This window comes from Amblyomma maculatum, chromosome 1 (assembly GCF_055883805.1).
Source record: "Amblyomma maculatum isolate TAMU_Amacu chromosome 1, ASM5588380v1, whole genome shotgun sequence".
NCBI lineage: Eukaryota > Metazoa > Arthropoda > Arachnida > Ixodida > Ixodidae > Amblyomma > Amblyomma maculatum.
This window is the reverse complement of record NC_139344.1, coordinates 413,397,504-413,412,038: the sequence shown is the minus strand read 5'-3', so window position 1 is coordinate 413,412,038 and position 14,535 is coordinate 413,397,504. Positions and strand designations below refer to the sequence as shown.

General features: G+C 44.7%; 1 protein-coding gene across 1 annotated transcript in view; it reads left to right on the top strand.

The window, feature by feature from the left end:
- The first annotated feature begins 5,288 nt into the window (after positions 1-5,288).
- The window catches only part of LOC146208964 (multidrug resistance protein mrp-7-like), a 77,443-nt gene continuing 68,196 nt past the window's right edge, over positions 5,289-14,535 (top strand). The window contains exons 1-5 of the mRNA XM_084579607.1: positions 5,289-5,324; positions 6,456-6,677; positions 8,985-9,242; positions 10,108-10,311; positions 13,685-13,831. Coding sequence (XP_084435733.1) covers positions 5,289-5,324; positions 6,456-6,677; positions 8,985-9,242; positions 10,108-10,311; positions 13,685-13,831 — 867 coding nt within the window. The remainder of the gene's footprint in view (positions 5,325-6,455; positions 6,678-8,984; positions 9,243-10,107; positions 10,312-13,684; positions 13,832-14,535) is intronic.

The window sequence follows — 14,535 nt, the reverse complement described above, 5'->3', positions numbered from 1 at the left end:
TTAGCGTTAATAACACCGAACGTCTAAGGAAAAGAGAGTACAGGAAAGAAGCTGAGCAGTATCAGATAACTTTCATGGTGAAAAAGACTGTGATATGAATATGAATTTCAACAACATCAATCTCAATTTCATTTATTATTGATCGACGAATAAAAAAATGCACAAGTATGAATTATTTTTCTCCTTGAAACAACTTCGTTTTATGATTATAGCATTATTACAGTTTTCAGCGAAAATACTGCACTAACAAAATTTGGACCTGTATTCAAAGCGCCTGTTTGTCAGTGTGGAAAGTAACCTATTCTGGGCGCGCTTTCGCGTTTTGCTCTACTTAACGCATCTGGCATCACGGTTACAAGTTCATTTTCTGGCTTGTGTGTTGCTTTTCTTTTTTGCTTCTCGTTAACCTAAATGGCACATATTTCTTACATGAGCAGAACAAATCAGCATGCACGTGGCAAACTGTTCTTTTGTTTTGTTTCATTTTGAGATACTGGCCTGTTTCAGAAAGCTTAAAAAGTAAAATTAGGGGAAAACGGGCATTTCGTTTGTTTTTAGAGCTTTAATTTACTAGGTATCGGCAGCTTCAAGCTTCTTTCAGGATTTCGAAACCTGTGTTTTAGAGTTTGGGATGTACGGTACTTTTTTAGGTTAGGCCTTTCAAAGACAGTGCTGTTTCCCCATTCAGCTGTGACATTTATAGTATGTGGTTCTGGATAACATGGAAGTTGTCATTTACTTCCAAATACTTGGAGTTGTTCTGCATCCTTAATAAGCTGTAGAGGAAGTTATATATAGCGCGCTTTTATGGCCACTACGGCTGAATTGAAGCGATAACATGCATTTTGCTATCAACGTTTCGCTTTAAGATGTAATATTGCGTTCTGTTACAGCAACCGTATTTCAAGTCATTACCGTTTCCTATGGCTGGTCATTCGCCATGGCTGGAAGGAGCACTTTTGGAGCAACGCTACATCTCTGCTGTATTACTCCTCGATGATGATCCGCATTCCCCTTTTTCAGTAAGCATTTTATGTGAAGCTTCTTTCGAATCTTCGCCGCCGGATGTAACGGGAAGAACACGCTAAGCAGTGCCTCAATTTTGTGCTTACTGATGCGTCTAGCTTATTCTTTATGTTTTAACGACTATACTGATCCATAAGATGAAGAGAAAGGATTATAAAGGTAAACAAAGAGCGGTGTTTGTGGAATAACAATAAGGACAGGTTTAGAATATGCTGTGGATAGCTTGTACCGAGAATAAACAAAAACACTCAATTTTACTAAGATTTGACAAGGTAATCATGTAGGATGTTAGCTAAGCCAGGTCGCATCTCTAGTTTGGTAGTAAACAAAGATAAATTTTCTGATTTCTCGATTTCTGACTCATATCAAAACTGCAGCGCTCCTATTCAGTAACGCGTCTGACAAATGGCAGTGTATGTTTTTTTTTTTCGATGAAGGATAAGCGTCCGTCCTTTCTTTGTAGGAATCCATAGAATCCTGTGAGAATAACAGACGTCACAAAGTGACATACGCTCCCCTCCCCTCCCCCCCCCCCCCCCCCCCCGTAGCAATGATATAATTTTGAAGTGAATTGCATGGAAGCCAGTCAGCTATACAAAGCCGCAATTAGCAAAAAATGCTACCGGCCGCTGAACATAACGTAGTGGTTTCAGCCCGAGCTCTCAACTTTGGTATGTGTCAGGATGCTGCAGAAAGAGTGAGAAAATATCGACACTGGTTTACGGCCCAAGGTCGAGGTCATCCCACTGTGCCAGCTAAAACCAGGTAGTGACGATCCTTACGTGTAGAGAGTGCAGTAGTTCATGTTGCTTGTTTTGGTTTGTTGCCGATGACGCTGGCCCGCGTTCAAACGGCACTTAAGTTTAGCTGGGCTTACCAGGGCTTTTGGAGACTGGAGTAAGGTATGTTCTTCCCGTCTTCAACAACGCACGAAGGCCGCCAGATATATGGCCGCCAGATATATGACTGTTTATACTCGAAATATTTTTACCAATTCCACTGCGAGTTTTATAACGTTAGGAAAACGTACTAATAAGGTCCTGGTGGTGTGACTGCCGTGCAGATGCTAGGAAGGTCGCGATAAGCATCGAAACAAAAATCTATATTGGGCTGACTAATGTCCTGCGAAAAACGGATTGATGGTGGCGATAGCAAAAAGCTTTCGTAGAGCCCGTAGGAGGACAGAAAGCGTGTCACTCTCTCAGCGGTCAATATAAAGTTTGACGCAGACTTTTCTACCCAACAGCCCTGTCAGGGTGGCGCAGTGGTTAGGACACTCGACGGCTGTTACCCAAGTATGCAGGATCAAATCTCGGTCTCGGAGGCAGATTTTCGATTGCGAAGAAAAGCGATTCGGCTATGTGCTGTGCAATAACAGTGAACGTTATGAACCCAGGTGCTAGAAATTTCTGGAGTCCATCACTACGGCATCTCGCATAGCATGAGTTGCTTTGGGACGTTAAACCCCTCAAACCAAACCTTTGTAGCCAATACATGGAAAAGAACTTCAACAATATCAAACAACGTAGAATAGCATACGTGTAATTGAGCCCTTTCAATATAAACCTGGTTTCATAATTTCTCCCAAAAACAAAGCGATCAAGCCTCATTCCATTTTCTTTCAACGCTGATCAACAACCATTACAGACCTTCGGGCCATTACACTCCTATTAACAAGCAGCGGTCTCACGCGCTTAAGGATGAATTGAGAGGTGAGAAAGCAAAATAAATACTGGAAATTAAAACAGTAACAGACCTTTCGCGTGCATAATATGGCCGGAGTTGTATAACAAGGACTACTTCTGCTCGCGCTGGGCCAGGCTGATCTGCTAAAAATTTATCACGAACAACGTCACAGTCAAGTTCACCTAGTCTGCTAACGACCTTGTACGGGCAGCAATAGCAACGTAAATGTTTTTCCACGGAGTTCACGTCGAAATAGGGGTCCAAATAGTCATCTTTCTTGTATTCTGCGCCGCGCCTCCATACCTTTAGCGTCTAGCGTACGTGCGCTGCTGGTCTTTGAATCGTAATAAGAGAGGCTGCTAAGCTTCTGCGCAGTGCAGATAGTTTACGAAATCTAGGCTTTCTTTGTTAGTAGCGTCCAGCAGCACTGCGTCGAAGTTTTCATTTAAATAGCAATACTTTGTCAGGTTTCGAGCCGTCGCTTGGTCCCGGTGGAGGCCACGCTTGACCTTGAACAGCTGGGGAGGAGAAGGAGCAGCAGTAGAACAAGACTGGTAACTTACGCTTTCGCGTCATACCCTTAAAAAGGGAGCTTAAGTGTCCCCATTAATGTAGCACCTTACAAAAGAAGCCTTCACCTTTGCTATCGTAATTCAACTGCGGATAAGCAGAAATAAACCACAACTAATGTTTTTTCGTCACCCGTGGTACTTTGCAGCTGAAATGCGCTCGACCGGGATTTCTCACAAACGCCAAGCTTCAAGGCGAAGACAGTGTTGGGATAAATGACGACCTATGTCTCCAGTAGTGACCTGCCTTAAACAGAAAGCATGTCCTCTATGGTTTTGTTGAAGGGTGCCGAAAGCCCGTTTATCTGTCAGTGGTATGCAGTTACTAACCGGTGGCCTATATTGCTCAAGGTCTGAATGGATTGAGATAGTTCGACTTTAAATGTGGTTCCTATACACGCGCTGATAACGTAGGGTTCAGTTCGGCCGAAACGCGTGGAAGCACGAGCAAAATGTTCCGCCTCAGGTTGGCCACAGTCCATTGGTGTAGAGAGGCCCCCTGGGCCACCCTATATCTTCCCAGTGGTTACGCTGACGGCTACGCCGCTCAAACCAGGATTGGCAGACTGAGCTGAGCACTCACCCAACAAATCTTGATAGGGAAAGTTATAGTCTTCTATCATATTGTTATTCTTCTATCATTCTTCTATCACCTTCATATAGCTTTGTTAGGTATTGCCGAGTCTCATGGTATCGTGAGCCCCAGTGAGCAAAGTCCAGCGGCGTAGTTCACTGCCGGCGCTTCTTACATAGTCGATTTTTTACCGTGGTGCCCATTATGTGTTGCATATCCTCGTGAAGATTTAGGGCAGGGTCGTGATTTAAGGCTGAGTAAAGGATAGTTCTAGAAGACGAAGCATCTTCTCGTACACTATCTAGAGCAGAGGTTGTCAAACTAGGTTCTACAGAACCCATGCATTTCACAGGCTGCTCTCAGAAGTTTCGCGAAGTCTAGCTGGACTTCACCTCCTCCCTCTGCCCCACGTTTTGCTACGCTAGTCGTCAAGGCACAATGCAAGGTTCATTGAACCCACTTGGAGGGTTAGATTTAGAAGCGAAAAGCTTCACTACGCTAGTCAACACAGCGCTTCGCGTGAGCCGGCTCATGTCGGAGCGCGAGTGACGTCACGCATGGCGCCAGTGGCCGCCGCCGACTCCGTCACAAAAAGTGAAATGCGCAGTATCTGTCACACTTGCTCTGTAGACACCTGAACCGCGCCGTAAGGGAAGGGATGAAGGTGGGTGTGAAAGTCGAAAGAGGGAAAGTGGAGTCGTAGCGGAGGCCTACGTAGTAATTTTGACAACCTGGGGATCTTTAACGTGCGTTGACATCGTACAGCACACACTAAAAATATCCAGGTGGTCGAAATTACTCCGTGGCCCTCCACTGCGACTCCAATTTTTCTCTTTCGACTTTCACTCCCAAGCATCCAAAGTTTTTAGGCACGAAAGCATAGCGCCTTGCTAGCCGAAAACATGACATTGAATTGAGAGCAGACACAAAGCGTCTTTAACATGCCGCCGATACGCACTACAGATACAGAAGTGTTACCACGGCAGTTGGCTGAAGCGTAATGAAGAAATGAAAGCCTGGAAGCTCAACGAGCGTCCAAGAAGAACGAGAAGAACGTCTCGCTAAACGACGCAGCAAAGCCAAGTCTGAAACGCCTAAAGCATAACCATAAGCTAAACCGTAAGCATATCTATAGGCTAAACCGTAAAGCATAACCATAAGCTAAGCCACAAACATCACCCAAGATTTTCGCTTCCAGATATCCAGGCTTAACCTTAGCTAAGCCCCAGTCAGTTTTTTTTTTTGTTATTTTCTTATCCTAGCTCGTTTCTTGCTTTCGTGTATTCAGCGTAGTCACCATCCGTAGCCCAGATCGTCGCTTTGTGCAAAGGTGCTGCGCGCCGAAGCTGACTGCCAAGCGGAAGGAAAAAAATGTTTACAAAATATTTCAAAGATTATAAAACTAGAGGGGTGGGGGGGGGGGGGGCGGCTCCATGCGCACAGAAGCTCACCTGATTGTGACGCTGAGGGTGAGGTTTCATGGCACACATTGATGGCTTTTGGGGTTCTTCCAGGCAAAACGTTTGAGAGCCACTGGTTAGAGTATCACATCCCAGATGCTGTTTCCGCTAATCAGATAGATCTTCGTGAGACTGGCAACGAGAACTGCCGCAGTGGTTGCCACAGCGGTAATGCCGCATCCAGTCTTCTAAGTCATACGTTTCACTGGTAAAGTCGAGAATGGTCTTCTCTGAATGACGCCGACGTTGCCGAAAAGAGAGTTTTTACAGGTGGCATCGAAATATCTGCTCATTCTGTTTGCTCATGTCAGGAAGATGGCGTGCAGGAAGACGTTGCTTTTCTTCGACATACGCGGTCGACATTTCGTTCAGATGCAGGATCGATGAAGCGTCTTCTGCTTTTACTTCAGGACAGTGCAAGTAAACGTCTTAGGAAACTGCCGCTAATGTAAATCCTGCTTTGACAAATAAGCTTCCTCACTTTCTTATCGAGTTCTTGCTGTCTGAATGATGATTTGATGACACTGCGGAGCCCAAGCTAATGCGTGATTGCTTCATTACCTTAAACCCGACACTAAGATGATTAGGTGTGATAGTTCGACGTTTGAAGGTCATCTTTAGACATTCGAGATGCAAGTAAAAACAAACGTGAACATATAATTGCTGACAACTGTATCTCCGATCCCGTATAGTATCCTATGTGAGAAGAAATATAATAACTGCAAGTCGACCTAGCAATGTTATTCCCGCAATACACAGATCACAAGCATGTGTTACTGTTGCTATCACATGACAGCTGCTAAGCAGAGTGCGCTTCTTAAGTTGGCACCAAAAAAGTGGCCTATCAGGACGTTGATGAAAATATTTTCAACCAGCTGGACGGAAGGCAGGGAGGGAAGGAGGAGTATAGAAAGGCAGGCGCGACTCAGTCACTAATATTTAGAGCGCTGTAAGAGTGCAACCCAGCTAAAGGCTACTGTTTAGCATCGAAATCAATGTCTGGCGCAGCGCTCGGAGAAGCGAGCAGCCTCATAAGAAGCACTGGTGTTTCTTTAAAAAAAAATGTAAGACAGCACTTAAACTTCATCACGACGTAATCAAGTGGCGAAAAAAAATGTCCGGAATACTTTAACACAGCAGGATTTTAAAACCTTTCATGGTGTATATTTTGTACCCTCGTCTATTTTCTTCCTTTACAGCGGCTTACTCGGTGACAGCGAGGATCTCCCATTCAGAGACTGTGCTCTCCTTCTTTTGGCTTCATGCGCAGCGGAGTGTCTTCTGGCGAGCGTCTACAGCTATTCAGCCAATTGCATTCAACTGAGGGCGCAACTTCTACTCCAGACTGCTGTCTTCAAGAAGGTTATTTCGCATAAGCTTTCCTATACCAGGCTGACCTCTCTGAGCAACTTTTTTTCTGCGTTGTAGAAGTTCGTGAATGCTGCGGATAAACTCAGAATACGGTGGAAATATGTCTCGATATTTGAGGGACAACTGTATTAAGCTAGGTTTCGCGGAGTTCAGAGTGGGACAATTTGTTTTAGAAGACAAGTTTAAGTTGGCTATTTAGGATTGCATTCACCAAATACCCAAACGACATTAAGCTTTAAAGTTGACCTTTGGCTTTGACCTTGACATGGCAACTTTAAGAACAAATTCACACAGAGCTCTCGCACTGATCTAGCTTCAGAATAGTTAAACCTCCAGAACTTTTTGATGTCATGATGCTCGGTGTGCACGAGTATGTTATTGCTTGGCAAGGATGTGTGTTTTTTGTTTTACTGTGTAAGCGGCCGATCTTAAGGTTTAAAGAACTCCTTTCCAAAAAATCAGTGACGTAATGGGGCAATTAAGCCCCGGTTTAATTCGTCGACGCGCATTCCTGTGTTCAGCGCTTCCACGTTTCTATTTCACTCGACTTCCGGCTCTCGCCTCCACGCTCGTCAGCAGTTGTGGCTCGAAGCGATGAATCAATGAAACCTGCGACGGAGCAACTGAAACGGTGGATTGTATTGCGCTGTTATTCGTTCTCACAAATATTATTGTTTTTCGCTTATACTTTCACGAAACATTACTCGACGGCTATGTCAAGTAACTCCAAGGCACTGTAGTCACTCTGGAGTTGTCACATTGTAACGTGAAATTTCACGTCGTAATCTCATAATACATAAAACACATAGCATAAAGGTAGCATACTGTCTCCAACGTTAGGCACCAATACCGTCATCGCGGCCTGACGTCAACACGTGATAAACAGCCACTTTCTTGCTCTGCTCGTCGTAGCCCTCATTGGCCTTGATTTGAGCATGTCAGTTCCAGAGATGTACCATCTAAGCACGTACATGCGAAATTTTTGAAGGATGGGTGCAGTGGTAAGACGCCCGACTACTGTGCCGGAGTACCCGGGTTCGATCCCGACCTCGGCGGCTGCGTTTCGATGGAGGCGAAAAGAAGAGGCGTCCGTGTGCTGTGCGATGTCCGCGCACGTTAAAGAACCCCAGGTGGTCCAAATTACTCCGTAGCCCTCCACTACGGCTCCTCTTTCCCTCTATCCACTTTCTCTCCCGCCTTTTTCCCTTCCCTTACGGCGCGGTTCAGGTGTCCACAGCTACAAGTGTGACAGATACTGCGCCTTTCCCTTCCTGTGAACCAATCAACCAACCATCAACCAACCGCTTCTCACACGGTGTCATCCGTGGCGCGCCGTGGCGAATAGGACTGCTCTGCTTCGTTACTATAAGAAGGTAAGGAATAGAAACCAAGACGTGCATTCTGCACACGCCCCGCCGGGGTGGTGCAGTGGTAAGACGCCCGACTACTGTGCCGGAGTTCCCGGGATCGAATCCCGGCCTCGGCGGCTGCGTTTCGATGGAGGCGAAACGAAGTGGCGTCCGTGTGCTGTGCGATGTCAGCGCACGTTAAAGATCCCCAGGTGGTCGAAATTACTCCGTAGCCCTCCACTACGGCTCCTCTTTCTCTCTTTCCACTTTCATTCCCACCTTCCTCCCTTCCCTTACGGCGCGGTTCGGGTGTCCACAGAGCAAGTGTGACAGTTACTGCGCCTTTCCCTTCCTGTGAACCAATTTATTTTATTATTTATTATTATTCTGCACACACGGCCTTGATTCGGAGCTTTCTACCGCTCCACACATGTCGGCGTCAAATGCCAACAAGCTAACGCTGATTCTTGGTAGTAGGTCCATCAATCAATCAGCTTTATCAAACGTTTTTTTTTTTTTACTTTCTCGCCTTAGCGTGCTGGGCTAGTTGAAATATTATACGCGGCCTCAATATGAATGGCCTGAACTAAACCGTTTCTAAGCACCTTTTGCGCTGATTGGCGTCTGGCTTGTGAGTATGTGTTAGCGTGTAAGTCGGTAAAAGGGGTGATAAATATTACACACATTTTCATAGCGGACATTGACATTGAAACCTACAAATGACGGCAGGCGATTTCATGGTATATTAATATTAAGACCGCAACTGCAACCCAAACCACAGCCAATCTTACATTTTGTGCAGAATCAGGAGCCTATAAGCAGGAGAGTATATCTAATGTTGTTTTGACATATTTTTATTCCAATTCAGAGCGAGCGCCAAAAGGGCGCTGCATTCTTGCCGCGTTCTGACTGGCGTTGTAATCTCACCATGCGCTGCCCTTGTACTCAGGTCACAAGGCTGTCTGCAGCAGCCACGGCCTCCAACCCCGCAGGACAAGTTTGTTCTCTGCTGGTGTCGGACGCTTGGACAGTGGCCGTAGCCTGCATCTATCTGACGAACGGTGCAGTGGGACTACTGTTTGCTGCCGTCGCCATGGCCGCTTTGGGGGCGGAGATCGGCTACGTGCCCGCGTGCGCCTGCCTACTCTGGCTCACGGTGGTGGTAGTGGCCTGTTTTTCGGTAGAACCGCTGGTTGATAAGTGCTGTGTAAGTGCATTTTACTAATGAGTACCATCAATCGGATATTTTGGGGCCACTTGGGAGGTGGAGATAGGTAGCTTACATCTATCTACGCTGAAGTATTACGTGCTCAAAGTGGTAGTCGGTAATACATCGTGGAAGTACTCCTGGGGTTCTGTTTCTGGACGCCTTTTGTTTCTTTATGCCTTATTTTCTAGGTTGGAAACAAGCGTCAAATATTAACGTGGGCTTAGCGTGTGCAACCCATATTCATTAAAACTCACAACCTTTAGGTATTCATATGCGTCATATTGTTATTTTGCAATAGTCAACCAACGCCGGAGAAAAAGGTTCTGTGATTAAGTCAGCACTTCGTCTTCTTTTTTAGGCTCTTTGGTATTCTCTAGATAAATTTTGTGGCAGCGACTAGAAAAATTACCTCGTACGTTATTCTATAAGATTCAAGTTTAGGTTTGGCTCTCCTCCCGACCTCCGATCTGACCTCCCGAGAGCTTTTACTCAGAAGTTTTTACTCAGCATCAATCCGGTTGCTGTTGTGCAACAAAGCTGCGGCTTCGTTGCACAACAGCAACCCGGCTGTTAGCTAAATATTGACCATACCTCAACATTCAGTCCTTGATGCATAATAAGCCAGGAAGAAATGTTTACCGCAATATTTTTATTAGCGCATTTTTTTTTTTTGCACGAAGGTTAAGCGAGCGATCTGTATCAGTATGCAGTGTTAGAGATAAGTAAACGTTTTATAATGAATAGCACACCGCACAGAGCGAGAACAGCGTATTAAAGAGATAACATATCTGAAATTTTATGTTAATAGAGTTCCGCCTTGAAGAGCACTGGACGTTTTTATTTTTCTTCTCGGCATTCACAGAAGGTACTCTACAAACGGCGCGATGAACGCCTAAGGAAATTCACCGACTTTCTTTCGTCCATCCGGACGATCAAAATGGCGGCTATGGAGAATGTCTTCAAAACGCGCCTTCTCCAGCTCCGGATGAAAGAAATCAATCAGGCGTATCGTGTGAACGTCGTGGACAGTGTCATTGAGACAATCGTCACCGCATCCAGCTCAATGGTGAGAGAAATGACTCGCTATTTCTGCCGATAAGCCTTCGCAAAGAGGTTTTGCTGGATGTATGAGAGAAGTTCGTTCATGATAAAACTACGTATTATTAACAACTGAAACAAACTTGTGCTGAAAAGTGCAATCTCATTAAACTTATGTGGAATATTTTCATGCGTCATTTTGTATTAGCTGGCTGCTAAAGCTCACTGTGTAAGTAATTATTTTATTGAATTTTTGTTTTACGTCCCCGTGTTCACTTTTGAGCGATACGAACGGAAACAAAACAAACAAGGAAACAAAATTCAGTTGACTTAAAACAAGAGGCTCCCACTTTTAGCTGGAAAACATTGCTGCGGCTTAGATTAGCTAGTCCTGGGCGGTTATCAAGCCAAGGCGTTCTCATGAATATTTTTCTGTGTTGTAAATCCAGGTTTGTCTCATATAGGTAACCTAAACTTTAAATCCGGTTCCACATAGGCTCCACTTATAACGGAAAGTATGTGGGACCAGATTAGGAGTCTAGTTTAGAGAGCAGGAGCTCCATTAGGCACTGTCAGAGACAGTTTGCTGTGGTTTACCTCTTGCATGGCTGTCTGCAAAGATAAATGAAACGCCGCCGAAGCACTGGTTCCAGCGCTTGACAACTGCATGGCTGTCGGCGAACCGCAAGATTACCACAGCCGGTTCTGGACGACAAAAATCTGTCGAGGGCAGTTTGAAGAGGGAATTCGTCTAAAGAGGAGAGCCAGGTGGGCAGCAGTTTTGGTGGAGGAAAAGACTATCCAGGGGACAGGAAGGCATTTGTCATTGTGTTAGGCAATGCTGTATATTTTTGAAGATAGGCACCGGTAAAACCTCAGTTTGCCAGGAGTGTGAAAAAGCAGCAGCAGATGGCGCCTAGTGGAATAAAAAGTAACAAAGCAGTAGAAAAAGAAGCTAGCGCCGCCGGCTCCGCGCACCGAACGTGCGAAGAACAAACGTGCGCAGAGCTCCTCGCGCCGTCCCTTATATCAAGGTCATTTGTCGTGAACACAGAGAAACTAGCTCGGTTAGGCCAGTGAAGCTTTCATTCCAAAACGTTGACTAAAATTGGTATCCTTTGAAGCGTTTTTCTCCAAGCAAAATTTTTGAAAAGCTGCACAAGAAATGGGTATAATGTTCAGTGGTGACCTTCCATGGCCCTCACCTCAGTAATCCTACGATTGAATCATCGAATAACTGTCGTATCCTCTTACTAAGAATAAACCACTGATGTAAGTGACCAAATCAGGTTCGGAAGCCATCAGCTGTATTTTCATCAGAATTATATAGCTTGTCGCCATCACGCTGTGCGCTTAATGAAAGAAAGGGGATGGTGCCTTATGGGGTGTAGAGCCGTGTAGTCGCACACTCCAGTGCCTTTTCTAATGTTAATTCTAGAGCCAATCCTCCTGGTGCAAGACAAAGAACAAACGCCCACACGACCCACCTGTACAAAGACCCTTTTCTTTCTCTTCCACCCGTCTGGATAGCCTTGTGTCTCCGCGTTAGAATCCATGGCATGGTGTTATAAGGTCGGGGATTCTACAGGAAAGCAGCTGCGAGCTCTTAGGGTCTCGAATCTGCCTGAAGCATTCATATTCCGCTGGGCAAATGAATAGCAACTTTGAATGCTAGACTTCAAGAATTACCGCCGCGAATCCAGTCCAATCATACAGGTTTCGGAGCCGCTATGCAATATTTGATGGGCTGCCAAGCAAGGGAAATATTCAGCATGTTCTCACTGTCATCCCTAAAACCCAAAGACCTACGACCTCCGTCAAGGCGTAGCTCGTCTATGACCTCGTACAAGGAAACATCGTGCTATATAAACCCACCTGCCTCAGCCCATAGGTTTCGTGCAGTCCGCTAGGTCTCAAAACTCTAGAGAAACCTCTAGGTCTCAAGAAAAGGTCAGTCCCTCTAGTAAAAGACTAGTATTCAACGCTTTCACATGCGCCTGATGCGCTTCGCCTACGCTACATAGAGTATGTGCGAGGAAGTAGTCGTGCGGTAGCCGATACTTTGTGCGGCACACCTGAAACTGCAGATCTAGCAGTAAGGATAGTCACCCAAAAGGAAGTCAGAGCCTAAGCACAGGTAGCTTTCATCGCATTCTTAAGTTGCAAGATAGGAAGCATCTTGAAGGTAATCGGCAAACAAATGTAAAACAAATGAGTCCCTTCGTTTTGACATGACAACCTGAATGTTAAATGTAGCTTAGCGGGGTTTTTAAAATGCTCGCACCCTCTCAGTTGTATTACACCTAACGTTCACTCGCGATGTCAGTGGAGGTTCTATGTCCGCCGCTAATAGGGGGGATAGCGTTGGTGAACACTCTCAAGAGAAAATTGCACACAGCATATACACCCAAGAAATTAGAAGATTAACCGCCGTTGCCGTAGTTGAGTTGCTAGAGCAATGCCCCTTTTATTTGGAGGTCACTGGATCAGATCCCACAGACGGAATGTGGCTTTTTCTTTCACTTTCTAACTGAATGTCTACATGCGTGATTTCTTCATTATTTAATATTAAAGAATAAATTTCCTATGTGTTCCATTCTCTCAGTGGCTGTTTCGTTTGCATCCTAAAATGAATCCCTTCATTTTATCGGCATTTGTTTCCCTGATAAGCTCATAATTTGTAAAATTAAGAGCCCATTACCCTTTGACAAAATGTTCATGGCACTAGTTATATTCGTCGTTGAGGTTTTATTTCGCATGCTTGGGAAGGGCAACGATTATCGCCCTTGAAAATATATTTCCACTATACAGAACTAAGCGAAAACTACGTCAGACAGCGACAGAAACCAACAAGCGGACACCGCAAGCAGGAAACTACTGACGCTTAAATCAAATTTAAAATAACACGGATGAAACCCGAGTAAGCCCGAGGGAATAAACTGTATTCAAAGTCCTCAACAGGGACAAGAGAACGAGATCTTTAGACGCTCCTTTTGTTTCTGATTCATGCAATGCACCTGCTTGACTTTCCTATGCTAAGACAGTTTGTGTAATCAAACAAAAATATTGCCCAGGTTTTGGAAGTCATATTCGGCGAACAGAGCTTAACTACTCTGTTCTTTAACCTTCCGTAAACAAAAACGTTATTTACGGCGCGAGCTGAAAATAAAAGCTGGAAGAATTTCCGTGCAGTTTGCAATGGCAGGAAACACATTTACAACACGGTTTGCTTCTGGGTTGTGCAAAGAGCTTGCAAGATGAGGCCTGGAAGTTGTGTATAAGCATGGCAGACTAAGCCCACTTTATAGGACGGTTGAGAAAGATAATTTCCGTTATCGTTTTGTATATTAAAAAAAAACCTTCAGCAGGCAATGCTAACTCTCCATATCTATGCATTACAGATGACTATTGTTGCATTCGGCGTAGCCAGTCTTACAAGTCCAGGAATCGCATTAACACCCGGTGTGCTCTATGCTGCGGCGTACGCACTTTCTATAATGGATGCTCTTACAGCTACTATACCATATGTGCTCAGGTTTAAGAGCCCGGTGAGTACTGCAATCTGCTGCAGCCTTGTTATTCAGTGAGTAAAAATTCAGCACCAAATATGAGTGATTTTCGCAATATTGCATTTTAAATACTTGCGGCATTGAGTATTCAACCAAAATCGGATCAAATACATTCAGCTATCTTACTTCCTTGGTTACGTTTTGTCAGTGTTTTGGTATGATTTCGTAGAGAAAGTAATGGAAACTTTATTGAAATGTTTGCGACGGTCAAGATGCATAACCTGGTTAACTAATCGACTGCATAATCTTACGAAAGCAAAAAAAAGATTCTTTGTAAATTACTGTTACAGTGACTCTTCCTATCAAAATTTATTATTCCTTCCCAACTGCGAAATGGACACAGAATAAACTATACGAAAACGTTAAAATGAAGTAGGTTCCAAAATACGTGGAAATTCGTTCTGAAATTTGCAGAAACGGCGGCAGCTGATAGAGCTTCGTCATTAAACGGTTTCTAAACAATCATTAGTTACATCATTGCTCCTTTCGTCCAAGTTGGAGGGTCCCGGCCCCGCAAAATGTTTAATTAGAGGACTAAGTACTACAGAAAAATAAATTAGCACGCTGGTGTTGTCCACGGGAGTTTAACGTTCTCTGCAAGACTAACGCAAAAAAAAAAAATATAAGAGAAACAAGGATGCATGTTACGTCAGAGAGCCGCGGGAAAGTTTTTACCAATGTCC